This window comes from Pieris rapae, chromosome 14 (assembly GCF_905147795.1).
Source record: "Pieris rapae chromosome 14, ilPieRapa1.1, whole genome shotgun sequence".
Taxonomy (NCBI): Eukaryota; Metazoa; Arthropoda; class Insecta; order Lepidoptera; family Pieridae; genus Pieris; species Pieris rapae.
Genome location: NC_059522.1, coordinates 8,337,080 through 8,362,027, shown reverse-complemented (window position 1 = coordinate 8,362,027; position 24,948 = coordinate 8,337,080). Strand labels below are relative to the sequence as shown.

The following is a 24,948-nucleotide window of genomic DNA, read 5'->3' as shown; positions in this document are numbered from 1 at the left end:
CCTACTGTTATAATGGATTAATTGTAGCAGCCACTTAGCACGAACAATACAATGGAATTGTTACAATATATGTATGGAAATATCGATCAAGGTTCGGTGAGCTGATTTGAAACTAAAACGGAAGCAGGACCCTTCGAATAGTATTCGTATAGTAAATTACCAGAGCTACATAAGCTATACGATTACTGTCGAAACTGAGGGTAACTGGATGTCTATTGAAGGATAGCTCAACATTGTATATACATTTTTTTTATAAATGACATTAGTACTTGCTAGAAGGAATGTTTTAGTAAAATACTTTAAAAGATAATTATTAGTCTTGGATTAGGAATGATGAAAGAAATTTTGAAAAGTAAAAACACACCATATCTTTATCCTATGGCGTTGAATTTGACGAACATTCTTGAACCTGTCAAAATGTTTACGACTATGGAAAATGTTAAACAATGTAATTAATTCACCTGCGCCAGATAATAAATTAAATAACGTTCATTAATAGAACAAGTCTTAGAAATATATGCCTAGTTGAGGTTCTAGCTGCTACAAATTGAATCTGTGATAATATAAGCTTCGCTGATAGCCACTCATCCTATAATATTTACAATTATATTTCATAGAGAAAATTGTTCTATTAGTGATTAAGAATTTTTAATACATATTGTTTATGACTTACTTTTAATTGCTCCTGTTTGTAATCCGGTTGATACGGTAGTAGCATCCGGATTTTTCCCCAACGATTGAAGAAGAGAGTGATAGCGCCGATCCATATAATCAGCACTAACACTACTAAACCAATCTCCACGCCTCTTATCTAAAAATTATTTACAGATCATGTTCTATGATACCACAGACAAGGGTACGTGAATACCCTATATAGCCGTAAGCAGGTATATAATTCTAAACATCTACTGAAATTAGGGATTTTCTACGTATGTTAAGTTAATTATACGATGTGTTTACTATGTAACGTATTTAATCAATTATTCCTTGTCACAGACAACATGGCATCATGACTGTTAGTTTATAAACATTTTTTTTACCCACAATAATTTATCAATTAGTTAAGTTTACCTTTCATACATTTTTCTACCACCTACTGTTGTATTCTTACAAATATTTATTTAATTCATGCATTTTTTATACATATTAACGAAAAAAGTTAATATTTTACTCTTAGAAAATACAAATAGGAACCTGCACTATCAAAATTCCTTTTTAATAGAATGACAAAAGATGTATGAGATTGCTTCTCGTTAATACGTCTACATAATACTTAATTAAATTCATATAATAAAATAGTCATAGTACGACCTTGTACGACCCTCGGCACTGAGTTCGATTCCCGGTTGTGCACCAATGTTGTTGGGCTTTCTGTCTATGTGCGCTTCTAATACTCGATGATAGAAAAGATCGCGAGGACACCAGAATGTCACAGTTCCAAAATTCCATGTCATATAGCAGGCTGATCTACAATTTATCTCAGTAATAATAAATATCAGAAAACAGGTGTTATATGAGGCCAAGACCCATATATTGTTAGCATTGTATAGGTAAAAAATATAAATTAATTTTATCTTTACAAATTTTCTCATCACATACTTTATACTATACAGAAGTCTATTTACCACTTATTGAGAGTACATACAGTGTAGAAACAATGAATTGAAAAAAAAACTAATCATTGTGATTGCTCTATTTGTATCGACATCAATCTTGATCCACTAATGCGATAAGACAATTAATTTATTTATGCAATTATTTTAAATTTAAAGTAACTTTGTTTAATGAAGAATTAACACATAAAAACACCACAGATTCATAAGGAGCAAGGCAGTTTGTTGCTAGTATGAAACAGGTAAACTACAACCCTTTCCTCAGAATTTTGTTTTATTAGCAACAGAGATCAATCTTTGATGTTTTCATCTTAGTCGACTCCGCTTGAGAGTTGCAGACTTAAGTCACTAGGAGACAAGACACCGTATATATATGTAATACCTATCCTATATATAATACATAATACAAAACAAATTACATAATCACTTCGTAAGAAATAACTTACAAGTGCAAATCTGACATAAGCCCATAAGTATATGTAAATCTGTACTCATATATAATTGGTTGTTAAAGTATCGATCAAGTTATATAATATGATTGTTACATTGTGAACAGTTTTATTTTGTCTATTTATCGAGGACCACAATCGATTGGCTTTCTCGTATGGATCTTTTAAACGACTGTAATAAATAGCTGTTACAGCGATGTTATCGATTTTTGACATTTTTAAAACATTTATTCTTACTGTTAACATAGTGTAAATTTTCTTTTGGGAAATAAAACTATGTCCCCCTGTCTTTTATTATGTCACAGAGCAAAGAGAAATGTTTCTAATAGTCATAGAAAGGCGCAAATTTTACTAGAGAGTATACAGCATAAACTGTAGACAACCTATATTTTAACACTTACCGTCTCTGATTTATAGGTTTGAAAATCACAAAGATACCTATACCATGCTACTTTGAAATATTTTGAGTCAGCAACTATGTACTCTTTTATCCAGTAAGTCTTTGTCTTCCTAGGTACCAGTCTCTCGGAGAAAACAACGTTTGTTTAAATGCAACTTAAAACCACAATAATAATCTTGAAACCTATTAGTGTCTCACTATAATAGAGAAACGTCGCTTCCCTCTGCCTGTACACATAATTCTTGCAAACTACACTGTCCTTCACAAACAAAATATAATGAAAATATACCGTAGGAAAGGTCGGAGAAGGTTCTGGCGGTGTCACAGAGGAGCGGGGTATCTCCAGGCCCCCGTCCTGCTGAGGTGAAGTTCGCGGTGGCTCTGCAACGACAAGATATCGGTATTAACTATTTGAATATTACAGTTTTGCCACGCGACCAAAATTGGTATTCTTAGTTGTATGCAAATATTTGTTATTTATTATATCTAAATGTCAGACGTCTATATATTCCGAATTGTTGTTTATTTGAGTGTTTTCGCTCGTTATAGAATAATTATTATATTACAAGCGTATAAGATTTAGAATTCTGTCTCCAAACGGATATAGGTCGCTCGGAAAAGTTTAATATTTTTTATAGTGGCGTTTACCACTTTTCTTCTTAAACAGGACCATATTAGTTATATCTTTAAAAAAATATATTGTAGAATATAGTTATATTTTATTATTCATATTTGATCAGCTTTCAGTGATTCTCACTCTTATTGGAAATTTAAAGATGTTTTTCTTTACCGTAGATGGCAAATAAAACTAATGTTCTGACGGAAAACTTCAAATGTCAGGGTTAAAGATAGTACAGCCATTTATAAATTACGTTGTACATTGAAATCTTGCAATAAAAAGCATTAGACCCAATCAATACGGAATACCCTATGGACATGATAATAGCCTGTTAATAGAATATGCACATAAATTATAGAGTAATTGACGTGTTAATTACTGTCATGACGTTGTTGCGTTCAATTAGGCCTATCGTTTACAATTTCACGTCCAATCAATGATAGTGTTGATTGAATATGATTAAAGGTCGATCATTTAGCAACAGATGACGGCACCTGACTTTCAAATAGCTGCATTTGTTTTTTTTTTCTAGAACAGGGGGCAAACGGGCAGGAGGCTCACCTGATGTTAAGTGATACCGCCGCCCAAGGACACTCTCGATGCTAGAGGGCTCGCGATTATTTCATTCGTTGATTATAATAACCATTCATGGTTTGTTAATGTTTCCTAGCCGCACTTTATTTAATGTTAAGATGTAGATCTGTTTGTTTTGCAGGTTGCGGTGGATCCTTAAATGATGGCCTTCGTTTTACTTTAAGATCTTCTATATTAGTGTTTAAAGTACCTATGTTTAAAGATGTATGTGGTAATAAAGCTTTTTTAATTGATTATATATACTGTAAAATATACAGACAAAAATGTCACTTGCATGAGGACAACACTTGTTTAACATTACATTGTAGTCGTTCTTATACAATAATCACAGGAAAAAGATAAATAGTACATGGAATAAACTTAAAAGCAAAAGTAACCAAAGAAATGAAATTGAAAGTAATTTTGTCTAGCATATTCACTTAGCTTCGATTTGAATGAAATGAAAGAAGTAATTTTTTTTTATATTTGTACGTAGTTTATTATATTTCTTTATACATAATATTACGACTAGTGTCTGGCTTTAACATTTATCCCTGTATAACAACTAAAACTGCTTTTTTAGCTGTGGTTTGTTGGGTACACCCAACCATATAGACTTTCGTACTGTAACAGCTTTTTTTTAACCAGCACGGAGGAAAATTAATTAATAATAATCACCTTCCACTAAGTATTATTTTGTTTCTAGTTGTTAAACCGGCTTTACATTGCTATGAAAAGGGACAAAATAAAACGATGCAATTCTAAATTGTTTTATAAATAAACAGTTTCTTCTAAAGATATAAATATTATCTTTTTTAATATATAACTAAGAGTATTCCTATGATGAATGATTAGTTAGATATTGAATTTTTCATTATTTTACATTTTCTTTATACAATAATAGGAACATAGATTACAAAGGAAACTCAGTACTAAAACATTATTGAAAATTCCAACAATTCGTATTCCAACCGTAAATATCAAGAATGGTCGTTTTAACTATCGAATTAATGATACTACAGTGATGGCGTCATTACTCCTAATGGACGCATATTAGCTACGAAGTTAGTTTAAAACAGTGTTTACTTGTAATAGTACTTTCCGCTTCTTCACAAAGGAGATACTAGGTTAATTATAATAATACATCTCTAGTCTCTTTATCAAGATTTTTGTAGTTGCTTGCTACTTTTAATGGTCTATTGAAAAGGCGAAACGGTCTTTCAACATTTTTTTAATATAATAGGGGGCAAACGATTATTATTATTATTATTAATATTACTTACATTAATGAAAATGTTGATATTCTTTACAACAATCTTTGATGTGTATGGGTATGTGTGTAATACATGTTGTTTTAAGACTATAAACAATTAAATTATTCATAGCCTGGTGGAACTGCAAAGGATGAGATAATCATCTTGTGATATCCTGGGTAATTTTAATTGATGCTTTTATTCTCTTATAACAATTGGATATTTTAACACTGGCCTTAGGCCTTATATACGTTAATTATTGAAATATGTTCGACGTCCTGGTGGACAGAAAAATTGTGTCAACAGTTTGTATTTTCACCACGCCAACTTTTTTTCTATTTAAGATTATTACAGTAAATAAATAAAAGAAGGTTCATTCACATTATGCGAGTGTTGAATACATAGAAAGTGGTGCGCAGCTGAAGATCGAACCTACAACTTCAGGAATGAGCGACGGGCGCTGTCACCACTAAGCCCACACTGATCATTTGAATAATATCTCCCATATACTAACAGACTGAGATTTTTTTTAAAACATGTAGCATATGAAAAAGTGTAATCTGCCACAGCATACTAATACAAACGCCTAATTGTGATAATGATGTGCGAGTTTTATGCTTAATTTAACTACAATCTGTTTACTGTCATAACTTCATTGCTAACAGAGTCAGACATAGATGAAACATACAGAATAAGAAGAAATATGAACCGTCCGTAAATAACACGCTAAAAGTGCATCAGGAAGATCATCCCGGTAAATGAACCGTCTGGCGTGTTGCCAGGTCATAAGATTTTAACACCACATATCGCATTACACGAGCAGAAATGATGAAAATTAATCGACTTCCACTGCATTTTGTACTTAATAACTCGTAAAAGTTCGATAATGGAAGCGTGTTATATTATAAATAATAATAATAATTTATTTCAAGTTTGCTTCACAGGAAAAGATTATATCTAATTGCGCTAGTTATATAAACAAAATTAGTCAGGTTTATCTGACGCTGAACTAGGTATGAACCTGATTTTCAGCATACAGCGCCTAACCCCTTAAATATATTAGACAAAAACTCTAGCATCAAGTTCATGACTCATTGGCGAAACTTATATGTTGTAATTTACAATCAATTTAATAAGTAATTTTATTATGGTGTGAAGTGTTCAAGTGTTCTCCCTGTGAGTAAGGTGAGAGGGATGTTTTGAATGTAATGAAAGAAGTAATTTTTTTTTATATTTGTACGTAGTTTATTATATTTCTTTATACATAATATTACGACTAGTGTCTGGCTTTAACATTTATCCCTGTATAACAACTAAAACTGCTTTTTTAGCTGTGGTTTGTTGGGTACACCCAACCATATAGACTTTCGTACTGTAACAGCTTTTTTTTAACCAGCACGGAGGAAAATTAATTAATAATAATCACCTTCCACTAAGTATTATTTTGTTTCTAGTTGTTAAACCGGCTTTACATTGCTATGAAAAGGGACAAAATAAAACGATGCAATTCTAAATTGTTTTATAAATAAACAGTTTCTTCTAAAGATATAAATATTATCTTTTTTAATATATAACTAAGAGTATTCCTATGATGAATGATTAGTTAGATATTGAATTTTTCATTATTTTACATTTTCTTTATACAATAATAGGAACATAGATTACAAAGGAAACTCAGTACTAAAACATTATTGAAAATTCCAACAATTCGTATTCCAACCGTAAATATCAAGAATGGTCGTTTTAACTATCGAATTAATGATACTACAGTGATGGCGTCATTACTCCTAATGGACGCATATTAGCTACGAAGTTAGTTTAAAACAGTGTTTACTTGTAATAGTACTTTCCGCTTCTTCACAAAGGAGATACTAGGTTAATTATAATAATACATCTCTAGTCTCTTTATCAAGATTTTTGTAGTTGCTTGCTACTTTTAATGGTCTATTGAAAAGGCGAAACGGTCTTTCAACATTTTTTTAATATAATAGGGGGCAAACGATTATTATTATTATTATTAATATTACTTACATTAATGAAAATGTTGATATTCTTTACAACAATCTTTGATGTGTATGGGTATGTGTGTAATACATGTTGTTTTAAGACTATAAACAATTAAATTATTCATAGCCTGGTGGAACTGCAAAGGATGAGATAATCATCTTGTGATATCCTGGGTAATTTTAATTGATGCTTTTATTCTCTTATAACAATTGGATATTTTAACACTGGCCTTAGGCCTTATATACGTTAATTATTGAAATATGTTCGACGTCCTGGTGGACAGAAAAATTGTGTCAACAGTTTGTATTTTCACCACGCCAACTTTTTTTCTATTTAAGATTATTACAGTAAATAAATAAAAGAAGGTTCATTCACATTATGCGAGTGTTGAATACATAGAAAGTGGTGCGCAGCTGAAGATCGAACCTACAACTTCAGGAATGAGCGACGGGCGCTGTCACCACTAAGCCCACACTGATCATTTGAATAATATCTCCCATATACTAACAGACTGAGATTTTTTTTAAAACATGTAGCATATGAAAAAGTGTAATCTGCCACAGCATACTAATACAAACGCCTAATTGTGATAATGATGTGCGAGTTTTATGCTTAATTTAACTACAATCTGTTTACTGTCATAACTTCATTGCTAACAGAGTCAGACATAGATGAAACATACAGAATAAGAAGAAATATGAACCGTCCGTAAATAACACGCTAAAAGTGCATCAGGAAGATCATCCCGGTAAATGAACCGTCTGGCGTGTTGCCAGGTCATAAGATTTTAACACCACATATCGCATTACACGAGCAGAAATGATGAAAATTAATCGACTTCCACTGCATTTTGTACTTAATAACTCGTAAAAGTTCGATAATGGAAGCGTGTTATATTATAAATAATAATAATAATTTATTTCAAGTTTGCTTCACAGGAAAAGATTATATCTAATTGCGCTAGTTATATAAACAAAATTAGTCAGGTTTATCTGACGCTGAACTAGGTATGAACCTGATTTTCAGCATACAGCGCCTAACCCCTTAAATATATTAGACAAAAACTCTAGCATCAAGTTCATGACTCATTGGCGAAACTTATATGTTGTAATTTACAATCAATTTAATAAGTAATTTTATTATGGTGTGAAGTGTTCAAGTGTTCTCCCTGTGAGTAAGGTGAGAGGGATGTTTTGAATGTAATAAAAATTAATATTTTAGATTAGATTGTCTAAATGACCTTAGCTTATCAGTACCTTGCTAAATTATTTAGGCACGGAGAAAATGAATGATCTAATCTACCTACATGATACCTATACTGATATGTCAAAAATCGCAAATCTCAGCTAAAGATTGCATAGTTTACCTTATTATCAATGCTAAATCTCGAATTATTATAACTTTAGTTTTTATCTGTTCCTTCTCATAAGTTTTTTTAAAAAAGCAATACGGCTTTTAATAAAACGTGTTAGTTATAAGTTTGCTACATTCCAGGAATTAATGTACACTGGACATGTAGCACTTTTAATTTTTATTGAACATTAAATAAAGAATTTTTGAAATTGAATTGAAATTGAATCTACCTACAAAGCCAATACTCGTTGTTTTACCAACAGTAGTTGGTCGGATTAATACCTGCGACTGAGTGTCATCATCGGATGTCGAGGCAGAATACGAAATTTCACCTCGACATCCGTCATGAGGTGTTTCCGAACCAATTCTTAAAAGGCCGGCAACGCACTTTCGGGTTTTCTAGCTTTAAGAGTGTTCATATAACTTATTATCAGGTGAGAATCCTGCCCGTTTACTACCATTATATTTTATATATAAAAAACTAAGACACGAATATTGTGTCTTGAAGATTGTCTGAACAAAATAACTTTTTTCCTATTTTCATAATACCATTCCTTCATTACCGGCTACTTATGTGTACATATTATTGGTCATAGTGATTATATATCGGGAGCACTATTTGCAAAAAGGTACAGACTGAAAATTATATAGACGGGTCCTTGGAAATGGATGAGAGTTATATATTTTAACTATGAACATAAACACCATAATGTTTTAAGTTGTGTCTTCAAGTTAAAGTATTTCTATCCTTCAATTGATAACTTAAGTTTCGAGTAGTCTTTACATTTTAACTACGATTCTGTTCACACGCTATATATAGTAGTTAGGTACTTAATTTTAAAAAAACGTATATTTTTTTTATTAATAATTCTTTGTTTAATTTTGTTTCCTGAGTAGACGGTTTTCGTTAGTTGTGCATTGATGTCGATTTACCTTCACCTACGCTTTAACTCCATTAAACCACTAATAATTACTTCACATTACCGTGACCCTTAAAACACCTACATTACGTTTAAATAATTAAAACAATAAGGGAATTCGGCCTACCCTCCATTATATCCCCAAGGATAAAGACACGCACGGCAAGGCACGCAACAGGTGCAATGAAATTAAGTTTTGACCTCGTTTATGAGGACACAAGTTACAGGGCTTTATGTTTAAGTTAAATTAATAATTTAACAAGCCTTAATGACTCAGGTTTAGATACAACCTGCCTTTTTTAAAGTTAGTATTAGAACAATGTTCCGTACAATTGTTAAAAAATGGTGCTACAACCTATGGCCTTAGATTTCTATGCCTATTATGTGGTATTTTTTTAAAATTAAATGACGTAACTCTGACATAAGCCATCGAGTTTTTGTGTCTAATGCATGCCACTTTCCTAGCGATGTAATCTTTCACGGATTGTTAAATAGAAAGAAAGTCCTTTTATTATTATTTTTTTTATTTTGTGCACAGCCGGGGATCAAACTTAACTCTCGGAACTCAGAGATTAAACTAGCACACTCAAGCCACTAGGTTAACACTCATCAATCGTAATACATACAGTTTTATCAGACGCTTTAGGATATATAATGTTTAGTGTTAATATCAAAACAATAAAGTTTATTATTTTCATTTTATTGTCGGCTAAATGTGTTATAACAAATATTTAACAATATTTGTTCACAAATTCAGGGAATATTTCTCGCAAGGAAAGTGATGATTAATGACGCGGCTGTCAGGTTAAAATGTTTCGTTTAGTTATAAAATGTACTGCCTTTATTAAACGATTTGTTAAAGAGTTGTTTTACAACAGAATTGAAGCTGGTTAAGCGAATCAACTTTTACGAAAAATATATTTAATCTAACTAGAACCGGCACGTTTATATCCTAGCAGTAAATAATTGCAATGAATGAATGCATGTATTCATTCTTTTCGTTTTTGTATTTATTTAGTAATTAATAATGCGTTATATATATACTTTTTAAAACAAACAACTCAACAACATAACATGTAATGGATTAGTCTAGATTCTTATTTCTTATAAGTTCAAATATGTTTAATAAATATTTTATGGATTCGGTAGATACCCCACTTTATTTAACTAACTAAATTATGGAACCAACTTTTAGCGGTTTTAAAGTAAATAAACAAAACACCTATATAAATTTATATATTTAAATGAAGTAACTTAATTTGAATTATATTAACTTTTAGGAGCTTAATGTTAAAAGCTCTATTACTTTGAATTCAATTAGAACAATTCGCTCTGCCAATCCTGAGAAGCCTTAAAGTTACCTATTCACGCAAAGTATTAATGAAAATTACAAAGTTTATAGTAATTTAAATGAAAATACCCAGTAGTTTGAGTAATTAGTTTTACAGGGTCGGAACCTTCGTGAATCAATTAACATTTGGACCTACCCATTGCATGAATTATATCTATTTGTGTATCGTCTTTTAAATGGTAGGGAGAAAATCGAACAATCCATGCTAACACAAGTATCTTATGAAAGAACGTTAATATTTTCCATACAAATACATTAGTAATAAATTACTTTTTATTTCGACACAACGCATCTTAATTTCATTAGAGTGAGAACGTATTTCTCAAAATTTCTTTGATTTCGGCAAGAGGAAGTCACACTCGGTATTTGGTTTTTACATTTGTGTTGTCATTTAATTTTAAAAAAAATAGCCTTTACTGCTGATTTTTATATGTTATTTGTTGCCGTGTACATTGGCTTTATAGATTCATCAAAAAAATATAAAAAAGCCAGAATTCCCTATTTTCTGATACAGGAGGCAAACGGGCAGAAGGCTTATCTAATGTTAATTTAAACCGCCGCCCATGGACATTCGCAATTCTCAACCGCGCTACCGGCCTTTCAGGAACGCTCTTTTGTTGAAGGACCCTAAGTCGAATTTGTTCAAAAATACATCAGTGGGCAGCTAGTTCCAAATAGTGGTGGTGCGTGGCAGAAATTGCCTTAATAATTTATTAAGTTGTAATTACTAACATTGTTATGGAACTTCGTTTTCCGAAAATAAAAAAAAATTAAAAAAAATATCTAAATGGCACTTATGTGTCATACATTGGACATACATGTCAATTGGTTTACATAACTCGAACCAGAATGAATTTCCATCGCGATTAGAAACAGAGAAACAGAACTATTACTTGCAAGTTTCCGTGTTACAATTTATTCTTACCCAGCGTGCGGAAGACAATCGGCCGACTTCTGTACTTGTGCCCTCCCCACAACGCGGCTACTGTCACCTGGTACTGAGTATCTGCCTCCAGTCCGCTCAATATCACTGCGTCCGAGTTTCCAGCAACTTCAAGGACCACTCTGTAACTAATCGATAATGAGTCAATTTCGTTGTTTTCTATTAACATGCAGATAGTGGCAAAGATATTTTTAATTGCTGTTTAACCTTCATTGACGCTAGAAACTTTCGGTTTGTTTGATAAAGAAGAAAGAAAGAAAACTTTATTAGACAATATACAGGAATATTTAGATAAAGTGCACTGGCCCCCACACTAGGATTCCCTGCGCTGTAGGCAGCCAGTCTCTTCTTTTTCACATGTAAAAAGTATTTTACTAAATAATTTCTTCATAACACATTCATATTTAGACTATTTTTGTACAGTAAGAATATTTTCTGTATCATCGTAGGATATGTTAACAAGATATTGTTTGAGATTTTTAGTAAATGTATGTAAATTCATTTTTAAAATGTTAGTGATTATTTTGAATAATAAATGTTAAAAAGTGAATAGAAGTTTTAGCTTAATTTTGGTCGTATCCATTTTCATTCTGTTGTGTCCTACCTATACCTACCTATCTTTGACAATTAGCTCAATTTAATTTGTAGATTTATATTCATACTAGCGGATCCGACAGACGTTGTCCTGTCTACACGTCTTTAATTTCAAAATTTCAATTTTTAATAAGCCATTTTGATGAAAATTATTATTCAAATGTTATGACAATATCTAACGATCCAGCACATGGTCACACACGATATAACACAATGATAACAAAACTTTTTTTAAATTTCGGGACAGACTAAAATTAAAATTCGAATATTATTTAAAATTTGACACTGCGATGGTAGCGCCGTCTGTCGGATCCAATGTAAAACATTCCAAAATCAACAACAACTAATAAATTGAAAATTAATTAAAAAAACATTGTCCAGCGGACAAAATTGTGAATCTAAACCATTCCCAGATCCCCTTGAACACACACAAAAAATTTCGTCTAAATCGGTCCAGTCATTTAGGAGGAGTTCAGTCACATACACACGCACACAAGAAATATATATATTAAGATCTATAAAAGTTTGTTAGTTGTTCGGATTATTACCTCAGCTCAGTTTCATCATCGGACGTCGAGGCAGAATACGAAATTCCACCCGTATCACCTCGACGTCCGTCTTGGAACTGAGCCACCACCAGCCTAAGACCAAGTGGAATCAGCTACCTACTGTATTGTTAGTATTTCCGGACAAATTTGACTTAAGGTCCTTTTAGGGCGTACAAATTCTTTAAAGGCCGGCGACGCACTTGCACTTGCTAGTGTAAGTGTCCACGGAAGCGATATCACTTAACAGTTGAGCCTCCTGCCTTTCACCCCATGTTCTACAAAAAAGAATTGTCTGCATTTTTAATATACTTAGCGTATTCTAGCATTTTTTCATGATAAGAAAATATAACATTATTTTGTCGTCAGCTCTTACACATCACTTATTGTTATTACATCCCAAATACATAAACATACAAAACACCTTAGCTAATTGTATCGCCAGTCATAGATCACATTTGACACTTAAAATAAATAGTGAAGATACCTGCTTAAAACATGCAGGTTATGATGAAAAAGTACTTGTATTTTTCTATTAAGGCCCTATTTCAGCACGAATTTCTGTGTCAGTGTCTCGGGGTAGACTGCGGTGATGGACCTGGAGGCGCGCCATCCCGTAATAATAATTAGTTATGTAAAACATTAAATGCATGTAGTTTAATCAAATTTTTTGGATTACTTGGCTTCCGACAAAATATATCGTATAAATTTCGATATAAATTTTCGTCATAAAATGAATCCATAGTTTCAAAAATTGGCTATGTTTGATTTTTTTTTAGTATCAAGCGAAGTTATTGAAATCGTGTATCAATCTTGCAAAATGGATACATGAACTACTCAACTCCACCATATATTTTTCCAATTTGCCCTAATTTAAGAAACGATGACAAAAAATGAAAAGAAAATACTTTTTTAGAGTTTGGCGACCGGATAGGTCTTAATGAATCATATTAGTATTTTACTGTTTATAATATTTTTTATTATGGCATAAGTAATCATTGTATTAAAAAAAAATGGTTATCTAACGCAAGTTATGTAAATGAACAAAGGTTTATTAGTGCACGTAACGCATTAATTATCCACTCTTGTCGACATTACAATAAATGGCTAATCGTGAATACATTTTGGCAACCGATTCACCCAATTGAAATGTGATGTGTCAAATATTATTGAATAAATTTAACAAGGCTAATAAAATTTATAATTCAATAATAGTTGAAAAGTTTAAACTGTACGGTTTCGTTATGCACGAATTGATTGCATAATATTATTTTGTCGTACCAGGTACATAGAAATCCATATTTATTAATGCAAAGTTCTTGTAAGTTGTATGAAGATACTAAAATTACCTTAAATGTATTGAGGTTAATAACGATTTATTTAACTGTGAAATAAAGTTAAAAAGAATTAATTAAAAATGTATAGTATTATGACATCATTCAAAAATTATAGAAATTAGTTCAAAATCTTCTAACAAATACTGAAAATGACCAAATAAAAAAATAACAATTCTACTAAAAAGCCAAAAAGTTCAAAATTTTCATCGAAGATAAATTCAATTATCTATTTTGACAGTTTCGTTCTTTAATAATCTGTCACGGTTTCTTCACCATTGATGTACAAAATTACACAGTACTACAATTGGTAATTCGTTAATATGACACGCTAATATGCACTTTTAATTATTTATTAAAAACTATATGCTTCCAAATACATTGAAGCTGTATAAGGGCAAGAAGAATACGAATCACTACTCAGCGAATGAATTTAAACGGCTTCGTTTGTTTGCTTTTTTTTCCTCATCCAACTTAATGTTAATTTTATGGAAATTATTTCGGCAGAAACCACATATGCCCATCATTTATGTGTGACTGATTAACGCTTAGTGCACATTAGTGTTAAGTGTTTGACATATTGAATAAAATATAAAGTAATTATGATCTCATCTTAAAGCATCGAATCCCCCAATAATGATGAACAAATCAATCTCATTAGACAACGAAACATGATAAGGAATAATGTAGCTTTGTGAGCAAGACACCACAAGCGACCTCCGGTATCGCCGTGCTCTCCTACCCCGCAGACGTCACATTCTTCGTACACAAGACTCACGACGAGTATATTACTAGGATTCCGAACCCATCGGGTGCGCGCAGCGAGTAAAAACCGCGTCTTCCCACGCGGTGCAGCCCACATCAAGGGCCTTAAAGACTCTTATCTCGAAACTGTAAGGGTTTAAAATAAATCAAGAATTTTTTTTTATTACAATTGTCCTGAGATTTAGCTCAAAAATTCCTAGATTTCAGTCACAAAATATTCCCTTTTTGTAAAGGATCTACGAAATTAACATTTGGTACGCTGTACTTGTTTTAGATTGCTAGCTTTGAGCTTCGAACATTCTATTTGTGAAGCTGTATAGCTCGCAGATTTTTATAATAGTAAATTTATCTGTTTGACACTATTTTTACGAAACAAATTTCTGTGAACATTATCACTTGCAATACATTACTTACAGTACCTGGATGGCCGAGCTTTCCTCGGTATTTTTATTTTTTTATAAATTGTGTTTTTAAAATTAATAATTTTTTAAAAATTATATATAAGTAAGAATTACATACTAATTAAATGATGAAATATGAACAGTATAGATTATATATGCTGGAATAGCTTTAGTGTTGTTGTGTCGTTAAAGCAATTTAATAAAATAGTAGTATTATTATTCGCCGATAGATGTAAGCAAGATTCATTTTTCAGTTTAATTTGGGACTACTCAAACACCACCTTTTTGTTATTTTCTATCATTTATTCATAGCTAGATCGATTTATCGCCCCCGAAACCCCCCGTATACTAAATTTCATGAAAATCATTGGAGCCGATCCCGAGATTCCAATTATATACATATATATATATATATATATACAAGAATTGCTCGTTTAAAGATATAAGATATGAAACTGGCGTTTTGCATAGAAGTAACAAAAAGTAGCAAAAAATACAATGTATTTAATTAATCAAAGTATATGCTATTGCTATCTATCTATATGAGATGACAATAGTGCATAACTATTGCCATCTCATAGGGTTGATCATTGATCTCTTTACTGACAAAACCATTCGTGCATCAATAAAATCTTTGAAAGGTGCTTTGACTGCACCATCAGAGTTGATGTTTTTACAGTGCAAGAAGTTATCCGAATTTCGAAAAAAAAAGTTATGTGTAATGCAAGGTCCGGGGAGTACGGAGAATGTCTTAGACAAGTGTCTCACTAAAGAGATATTAGAGGTCAAAGTGGCTACAAAACGTCAATTTCAGGACCTAATATTAGATAACATCATTACACTCACTTTACTTAGTAATTTACACTGACGGCGTCACACACAAATCACACTGTATACGACAAAATATTATTTGTTTCTTAGATAGGCTCAGCACATGACACTGGCTTGATTAAACGTACGAGGGCTCGATCTGAACCACCGACTAATCTCGACATAAAACTCAAAAGTGGAGTTATAATTGTTTCGTTTATTGAACGTAAGTTATGGTCAAACAAAATTACAAGGCGACGCAAGCTTATGACTAATGACAGGTACGGCTGCGCAGAACGCGTGGTATAAAAAATCAAAAAAAGGTTAGCCGACCCACGTGCAGTTAATACCTGATAGAGTATCAACAAATAGATGCAATGATTGCAAAAAATGAGAGATGTTAGCATCTAAATACCTAGTATCCAACGAGAGAAAAAGAGAAAGACGAGTGAGACGCTGGTTGATGATTCTGAAAATATTGACCAATAGAGAGCAGAAAAGCACTCAATAAAGTACAATTGTATTTTTTCTCGATATCTTGACAAATTTCAGGTTATATTTGGGTTTTTTTACGACTTATTCACCTAACCATATTTATGCTTGTTCGCACTCAATAAAATGCAATTGCAATTATTTCTACCCCGATACGTTGATAAATTTCAGCTTCATTTGTTTATAATTTTTGAAACGAATATTATTATTCTTAACACATTTTTATCTATAAATATACCCTACATTAAAACCCCATCAGCTTTCCTTTAATTTATTAAAGTGGCAGCTTAAGAGAGGAGGTGAATGAGACAAGGGTTGAATTAATGCACATTAGCACAAGAGCAGCTAAAAGCCTTATTTCAAAAATTCTAAACCTTTGTTTCAGAGCTTTGGTTACAGTCGAATTGAAAAGCCACATCTTCATTCCAGATTAAACATATGTTTTATGAGGTTTACAGCATCAAATAAGAAATAACAGAATTGAAAACCTAAATATTTGAATCAAATTCAAATATTCACAAAGTTTATTGTAAAAATAGCTATCCAACTATGGAGAATATATTCACTGAAAACATTAGTACAACCTATAAGTTCGTTGATCCTTTGACCTATTTAATGACAATTTTAATAGACAAGTAGCTTTCTATGCTGCACGAAGTTGGCTTTTTGGATCTAAGGCACGCCTCAATGTTCTCCACTGTGTGAGTAAGTGTTAAATACGCTTATAGAAAGTCTATAGATGCATTTCCTAATACCGAAAGATGGCATCACTGCTCTGCAATAAAATAACTAAATTATTCGAATAAATTGTGTTAAAGAAAAAAATAAGAGTTTTATAGTTCGCATTGCAAGTATTTCTAAAAGGCCGGCAACATACTTGCACCCCTTCGATATTACCAAGTCTGTTAGGCAATACGATAAGATGTATATTGTATTGTATTTTTGATGTATCTATTCTGACATAAATTAAAATACTCGTATATAAATAGATGTGATCAAGCCTGAAAAGCTCATATAAATATTAATTTACTCAGTTGTGTTTATACAACTATCAAAACATTCCCTTTGACAGTTCATGCAACATTGTCATTTTTTTTTTAATTTTCATTATATTAATATGTATTTAATTCAACGATGCATTGATTAATTTATTGATATATTTGTTTAACTATTGTTTATATAGTAATATTAATATTTTGTTTTAAAATTGTGAAGTTTACTAGAAATAAATATGTGAGACAAGGATAGTATGGAGGTTAGCCCAGCCGAAAGAATAAAAATTTCTATTATCCTTCAAACGTTTGAATCAATTGTTTCTATAAGTATATGTTTATGTATTTTTGTATATAATATGCTTTAATTTTAACATATTCACATTACATACATTCACTACTCAATCACAACAACTTGATGACAAGTTGTACTAATAAATTTTTAGTTATAAATTGTGTTATGTCGAAATTAAATGCCATTGTAAAAAAATGCGTTTTTCAGTTTTTGCATGTGTTTTATATGTAAAGGTAGTATATTTTATGTTAATTTTTTTGTTGTGTTTAGACTTTATTAAAATAATGCGTCTATTAGGTATTTTTACTTTTATTATTATTAAGTATTTTTTTATTTTTGTTTTATAAGCATTTGCGTTTAGGTAATAACCTAATAAGTAATATATATATATATATATATAATAATACAAATAAGTAGAATATCATAGGTTTTAAAAGAAATAACAATAATATTTTCGCAACATCGCCAATTAATAAAATGAATCTGATCTTGCTTGCTGAACCTACTATGACTTAAGGAGAAAAAGCATACTATACCGTGAAAGGTTGGCTAGCCCTAGCCCCGGCGTTGCATGTATCAATTAACGGCGGTTAAAACTTTATTCAAGCCTACTAAAGCAAAATTCGTTTAGGTTTTTTCAGGTGGGTAGGTAGGTAATCAGCCTTCTGTGCCTGATTCTTATACTAAATTTATAGGTTTTAAGACATGGTTTCTCAAATATTCCATCCCCGTACGTAGAAAGTATTAAGTGCGCAAGCAAGAATCACCAGAAGTAAAACATGTCACTGAACGAGGTAAAATACAGTAAAATGAGGTTTATTATGGATATCCATTGTACAGTTAACTTTTGTTCACCTTTCATTAACAACAATTAACCTTCGGATTTACGCCCACTGCATTAATAAGGTCAGTGTATTACATGAAATATCAAGTGATAAGCTTTGTCTATTCTCAGTAGTGACAGCTTATCTGCAGCTGAAATTGATGAAGAGTTCTGTTGAGCTGAGCTTGCATACCTGTCCGCCTAGTTTAAGGTCAATTCCGTAAATGGTATTAAGCGTATAAACTATATACCTAATACTATATGTATCCCGAAAGTTTGTTTTATTTGATCAAACCCATCGATCTCATGAGCTTCGCATGTAAAAAGTTCTTTTTTATTTCCTACACTAGGGTTGTTGCTTGCTAGCAATAAAGCCATTTGTTGCCTATTAATTTATGTAACCTGTTTTTATATGTTAAGGTACCGAAGGAACAAATTAATGAATTTTATTTGTTCCATTTGAGTTTCATCAGTAATGAGTCTTTATATGTTTTACTTATCCCAGTTTACACTTATTGTTTCCAATTTTGATTTCTCAGGAATGAAATAAAGTAAATATGTCATAATCATAAAGCTATGTAAGTGGATTTGATCAAGTGCCATGAATAAGTAATCAGACGGGTCTTTGAAATCTTTACAAGCAATAATATTTTGAAGTATTCTTTAGATAATATTCAATATTTTTCATCAAAATCCGATTAATTTGAGTTCGTAAATATGACATACTATGATTTTTTTTTCTTTACTTTGTATTACGAATTAGCTTAAGGGCTTTAAGATTAAATTACAATATAGTTTCCAAGTAATCATAAACTTTAATGTACTAAATTGTTAGTCGGAGCTTCTGATAGAAAACATTTGGAAATTTGATATTTTTTCATGTATGACTACTTATGTATCCAATTAATTTAATATATTGTGTACTATGACGATATTTCCCGCGTCCTGGGTAAGGTAGTGTTATCTATGTTGCTTAAATAACGGTTCAATTAACAGCCTAGCCGATTAACTAAACGGCGAAGTTTAACTAGCGGCCTGAAAGATGTTCAAAGCCAGTTGATCAAACAGCTAGGCAAATTACTTGGATTAATGACGTTTTATTACTTGCCTGGCCTGTTGATTGTTAATTTATATAAATTTTAATTCCACTTTCTACCACACCCAAATTCGAAACAAAACTCTTAAAAAGACAATATGGCATCGGAAAACCACAGCTTCGATGGTCTTTCAAAAGTTTCATTAAATACAACAAGTACAATGGAAGAGTGTCGTGACATTAATTATGTGAATTTAACTCACGCAATTTAATTTTAAAATAAATATTTTTCATGTCTTGTGTGTCATCTATTTTAAAAAGGACTATCATATGACCTAACAACCCGCTAGTTTATTAAATGTTGTAATAAACGCTATATAGTTGAATATCTTTCAGGCCGTTAGTTAAACGGCGCCGTATAGTTAAAGGCTGGGCTGTAAATTGAAAGGCTATTTAATCTTAATTAATCTAGCTATGTATATACTATAAATACATCGATACTGATAAAAATCATTCTTAAAAGAAAACATTCACTCAAACCCGAATACTAAAATACTTAATTTGATTGTTCCAATGGATATAACATTTGAAAATTATAAGCAATAGAATAAAAAAATTATTAAAGCTTATTTTTGCTGTTGTTTTATTTAACTGGTTACATTTCTTTAAAATAATAATTGTTACGGAATCTTACCTAGCGTCAGAGGGCTTATATGTAACGTCATATTTCTCCACCAGCTCAGCTGTAGTAGACCATGATACTCTCACTGTGGTCGGATTCAGAAATGTCACTGTTATATTCTCGGGAACACCTGGGCCCATCGAACCTGAAAATAAAATATTTATATTTATTTTTAATATAAGCATATTTGTTATTATTATTTATCAGTGGTGCATATTATATATATTAAAAAGTAAACAGCATTTGAAATCGAATCCATTAAACTTATTAAAGTTTAAAAGATTTTGGTAAATATATCATTTATAATGCCGAGGTGATAAAATTTCAAAAGACATATGTAAATATGTAATTTACCGCTCTGTTTCTATAAAACAGACGGCCAAGGATTCCCTCAGTAGCAGAGGGCTCGAGAGTGCGTGGCCGGCGTTTTAATTTAAATAAAAATTAGTTTGGCGGTATATAACTTGATAAGATAGTTATTGTTTAGATCTGAACTGGGTCATTTCCAAGATACACAGAAGGCCAAATCACCACAATCTTAGTTTCACTTTACATAAAGAGGTACTTATATGAAAATCTCTTGAAACCTTCCACAAAATTGTTAATATTTAATATCAAATGTGCCGTACCGTTTCGTTTACATTTCTAAAAATGGAAACTGTTGACATAGCCCAGTACTGTACGCTATCTACCTGAATATCTAAAAAATGTAAATAGTGGTTATAAGGATTGCATATAACATTTTGCAATATGTTTTTTTTTACATCACGTAAAAAGTGAGTTACCATACATTATCTAGAAATTTGTGTGAAAGAATTTGAATAATAAATTATACAATTTTGCAGCTTAATCTAATCCAGTCGCAGTGTTGGCCTAGTAGCCTCAGCGCGTTACTCTCACCCCTGAGGTCGTAGGTTCGATTCCCGGCTGTTCAGCAAATGGACTTTCTTTCTATGTGCACATTAATCAGTCGCTCGATCAGTGAAGGAAAACATCGTGAGGAAACCGAGTTGCCTTAGACCCAAAAAGTCGACGGCGTGTGTAAGGCACAGAAGGCCGATCACATACTTGCCTATTAGATTGATAAATAAATGATCATGAATCAGATACATATCAGGCCCATAACTAAAAACGTTGCAGCGCCACTGAATTTTTTAAATGTATTTCATACATCATTTTATTCCAGTTTGGTGTTGGCTTAGTTGGAATTCTTAACTTCCGTGCTTGTACTGAGTTTCGGTCACCAAGCTGGTACAACTGTCTTACGCGTCACAGAATAATGAACCTCGACACTAACTCCTAGATCTTTTGTCTCATTTATACGTCCTTTACTTATCTCATAGATAACAGAGACAGTTTTAATTGTCGTACTCATTAAGGATACAAAATCTCCAAAAAGAATTATTACAAAGATTAACCTTTTCGGATAAGTACATAAATGTTCATTAAATGCGCGGTGTGCTCATAAAATCACAATATATCAACGTATATTTTATATTCAGCGTTTAAATGGATAAACAATAAATCCAGGTTAGAGCCAATGTCATGCGTATTTGAATAGATAAATCAAAATCGGATTCTTAATCCTATAATCCAATTCAGGTTTATACTAAGCACCTGTTAAATTCGTCAATGACTTTACATAACAGAAAACGTTTGGTTGTTTGGAACTTTTTGGAAAGAAATAATTATTACACTTTTAAAATTAAGTATTAACAACAAAGATGTTCGTGGGTGCACCTTAAATTATGTATGATAATAATTATTTGTGTATATCATTTCCATCCATAAAAGCCATTTACCACAGCCCAAAGACACCCATTTAAGTAGGTGCGGCCTTTAAGGGAGATGTAAGCTTTATTTTAAAAGATTTGCAAGTCCAATGGAAGAATTCCAATGTGATTCTAAATGACGAGTCACGGGTCTACGCGTCACGTGCTTATCTTGGTTAATAGCTGGTATTTTTTTATTTAAACAAGGGTACTGATCAAATTATAATGATGTAAAAATAAGAAAATCAATAGGAGTAAATAAATAAACATGTAGGTGCCTTAACTGTCTTTCAATAAGTACTCAAATAATACATTATATTATTATTTTTTGTTTCATCGTTAACCTGAAACATAACAGTTTTTACGGAAATAGAAAATAGTCTAAGAAAAAATGTATGGTGCTATAAAGTTCTGAATGGAAGCTACAACTTCATAAATAAACGATTTACAGCCCGCAGCGATTCAACGATGGAAGCATTTGACACAATGCAGCTTTGAACTGAATGGAATCAATATACTGACGTGGTTTCTGTATTGAATACCACAAGTATGAACAATGTTGTCATATAATTTAATATGAAATAGTATTTATTAACAGGTAAATAAGGCAATTTACCTCTATTAAACAGGCTTTAACTAGATTGGTACAATAAGAGACATTAATTATAAAAATAGGCATGCTAATGTATATTAATTTTATAATGTCATACAATACACACAAACATTTACGCTGGACTGCAAATAATTAATCTTTTAGATCAAAAATATAAACAAAATTTGTCTTATTACTACAGATAGTAAACAACTCCAAATCTGATTTTTTTGGAATGGCTCACAGCTTTGTATGTTATCTACGTCTGCTTTGACTTCGTCATACAATTTTTGTTGGCTTCAAGTACATTCTTCAAGAGCATTAGTCCCACATAGCTTCGTACTCCTTATAGAGCAGAAGGCGTTAAAGCCAAATTCACCATATAGATTCGTATCCGAATACAAAAAAGTTTTATATTATAAATATTATGGTATTATTTTTGATTAAACGTCTTTTGCTTAAAGTTATACTTCTTATTTGATATATATTAATTGTCTATATAATATAACTCTGATTAAAAAAATATTACTCATATTACAAAAGCTACAATATTTTTCCTGTCGTAATACGCACTTGTCTTTGAACTTTTTCTCCCAAAATTTGAGTCATATTGGTTGACAACTTTTATTAATGTTTTTGAAAACGAACTGCATGCACAATTCTAGTATGCCGAAATAAACATTATTAAATCACCTCATTCTGAATAAAAATTAGATTTTCACTTTCTATTGATAAAACACGCCATTGTTACGCAGGCTTATTCGTTATACCCTTTTATTACATAAAATGCCTTTACCTTACTTAGTTTGATGGACAAGGGTCGAAATGATTTCGATGTTTACTGTACTCGAATCATACCATAATATAAGTAGTGTAGGAATAATATTTTAAGAAAATGAACATCTGTGAAACTGTATTTAACGTGAAGTCTTTTTTATTGTATTACATTAGTATAACATAATAGTAGAAAACAAAGGCATATGTTTTGGTAGTTCAAACATGTTATTGTCAGCTCATAGAACTAGACACTATGCTACAAGGATATTTACACATTTTAAAAGCAAATAACGAAGAGAGATCTGATGATATTTCAAAAATCATGCCGGTTAAGTTTTACTTCATCTTACAAGCGCACAGCCGGGGATCTATCCTTAGGGTTGAAAATTGCACTATAAAACTAGTATAAGTATTGTCTTTTTTAGCAAAATTCTTACCAGCGTATGCTAAAGGAAGAAGGAAGGAGAGCAGAAGAGCGGCGGCGGCAGAGTGCGCGAGCGGCGCTCGCCGCATGTCGCGCCCGCGCAGTCCCTCATGCCATGTCGCTTCTGAAAAAAAAAAAAAAAGATTCATTCACCTCTCATTATTGAATGCTCGAAATTTATATACGGAATATACATATTTTAGGATTATAAAGGCCTGTTTCACAATGTATGGATAAAGTGTCAAATAGCTATGCAACACATAAATTATTCGAAAGATAAAAGTTCCAAATAAGATACTTCGAATTTCATGACGTATAGCGCTATCTGACAGTCGTGAAACGCAAAAATACTATTTATCATACCAATAAGTAATAAATAGCTTATTTGGAACTTATCCGGACATTGTGAAATAGGCCCTAAATGTATCCCTAAGTCGCTCTTCGCAGGAAGCGAGTAGAATTTATAAGCGTTCTAGACCGCCCATCGCACTTAAACGTGTTTTGGTTTTATTGTATAACGTTAAAAAAACTTTATTACTCATTACAAAAAAATAAAATATTTTATTAACATGAGTAATTTAATATGTATTTATACGAGCGACATACACGTCGTCATTAGCCGTCTCAATTTTAGTCAACTGTGTGCATTCTAACATGCATCTTTATTACCGTTTTGAATTTGTCAAACACACCAATATTGCGAATTTTAGATTGTAATTGATTACATAATTGCACACCCTCATACCTAATAATTTGTACGCGGCTTCGGCAAGATCAGCAAACTCACTCGACTAGTATTGCGTGTAGTTGTGTATTTGATTTTTTGAAATAATAAGCTACTGTGGAGAGAGTTTCTTTTTTAAATTAAAATACAGGTACTTTAAACATATAGTTGTTTTGTATTCTTATTTTCAAAGTAATAAATGAATATATTTCAGTGACGATATCATTTTCTATAGTACATTGTTCGCCTGTTTTAATCAATTTTATTTATAAACAGGCCAATACCCATAGCTCACATAGATAAGATTTACCGATAAAAATTTTTTGACGAAAAACGTTTTCCCCGATAGAATGCTACGTATATTCTTGAGTAAAGATTTTATAGAGCAGTGTTGGCCTAGTGGCTTCAG

General features: G+C 31.7%; 1 protein-coding gene across 2 annotated transcripts in view; it reads right to left on the bottom strand.

Annotated features, from left to right (window-relative positions):
* LOC110999222 overlaps nucleotides 1-24,948 on the bottom strand; it is a 95,930-nt gene that overhangs the window by 23,458 nt on the left and 47,524 nt on the right. Inside the window, exons 2-6 of one of the 2 annotated variants that reach the window (XM_022268179.2) lie at nucleotides 23,829-23,939; nucleotides 20,263-20,395; nucleotides 11,464-11,609; nucleotides 2,752-2,843; nucleotides 674-811 (exon numbers count right to left, since the gene is read on the bottom strand). In XM_022268179.2, coding sequence (XP_022123871.1) covers nucleotides 674-811; nucleotides 2,752-2,843; nucleotides 11,464-11,609; nucleotides 20,263-20,395; nucleotides 23,829-23,904 — 585 coding nt within the window. In that variant the 5' untranslated portion in view covers nucleotides 23,905-23,939. The remainder of the gene's footprint in view (nucleotides 1-673; nucleotides 812-2,751; nucleotides 2,844-11,463; nucleotides 11,610-20,262; nucleotides 20,396-23,828; nucleotides 23,940-24,948) is intronic. The other variant, XM_045631134.1, reaches the window with a different exon arrangement.